Below are 328 nucleotides of genomic sequence, written 5' to 3'. Positions count from 1 at the left end.
TTTTTTTTTTTTTTTTTTTTTTTTTTTTTTTTTTTTTTTATTTTTTTATTTTTTTTGTGCATCGACATATTTTCTGTATATATCTATTTGATTAATAAACAAATTAATAAATTAATAAATTAATACATTAATCTATTTATATATTTATATATTTATTTATTTTATTTATTTATTTTTATTTATTTATTTATTTTATTTATTTATTTATTTATTTTTATTTACCCCAATACAGGTGCCGTCTGGCTGCAGCAGGGCCCCCGCTTCGTTGCATACTGCTTGGGGGGCCTCCTGCTGCGTGATGAGACAGAGCTCAGCCTTTACTTGCTGC

General features: G+C 24.4%; 1 protein-coding gene across 1 annotated transcript in view; it reads right to left on the bottom strand.

Moving 5' to 3' along the window:
* The window catches only part of EMH_0053830 (uncharacterized protein), a gene marked incomplete at both ends in the record, with an annotated part of 6764 nt that overhangs the window by 5042 nt on the left and 1394 nt on the right, over nt 1-328 (bottom strand). The window contains one exon of the mRNA XM_013497046.1: nt 223-328. Coding sequence (XP_013352500.1) covers nt 223-328 — 106 coding nt within the window. The remainder of the gene's footprint in view (nt 1-222) is intronic.

This window comes from Eimeria mitis, genomic scaffold (assembly GCF_000499745.2).
Source record: "Eimeria mitis Houghton genomic scaffold, Emh_scaff2439, whole genome shotgun sequence".
In the NCBI taxonomy this organism is placed as follows: Eukaryota; Apicomplexa; class Conoidasida; order Eucoccidiorida; family Eimeriidae; genus Eimeria; species Eimeria mitis.
The sequence above is the reverse complement of the archived record's forward strand: the minus strand, read 5'-3'. Positions and strand labels throughout refer to the sequence as shown.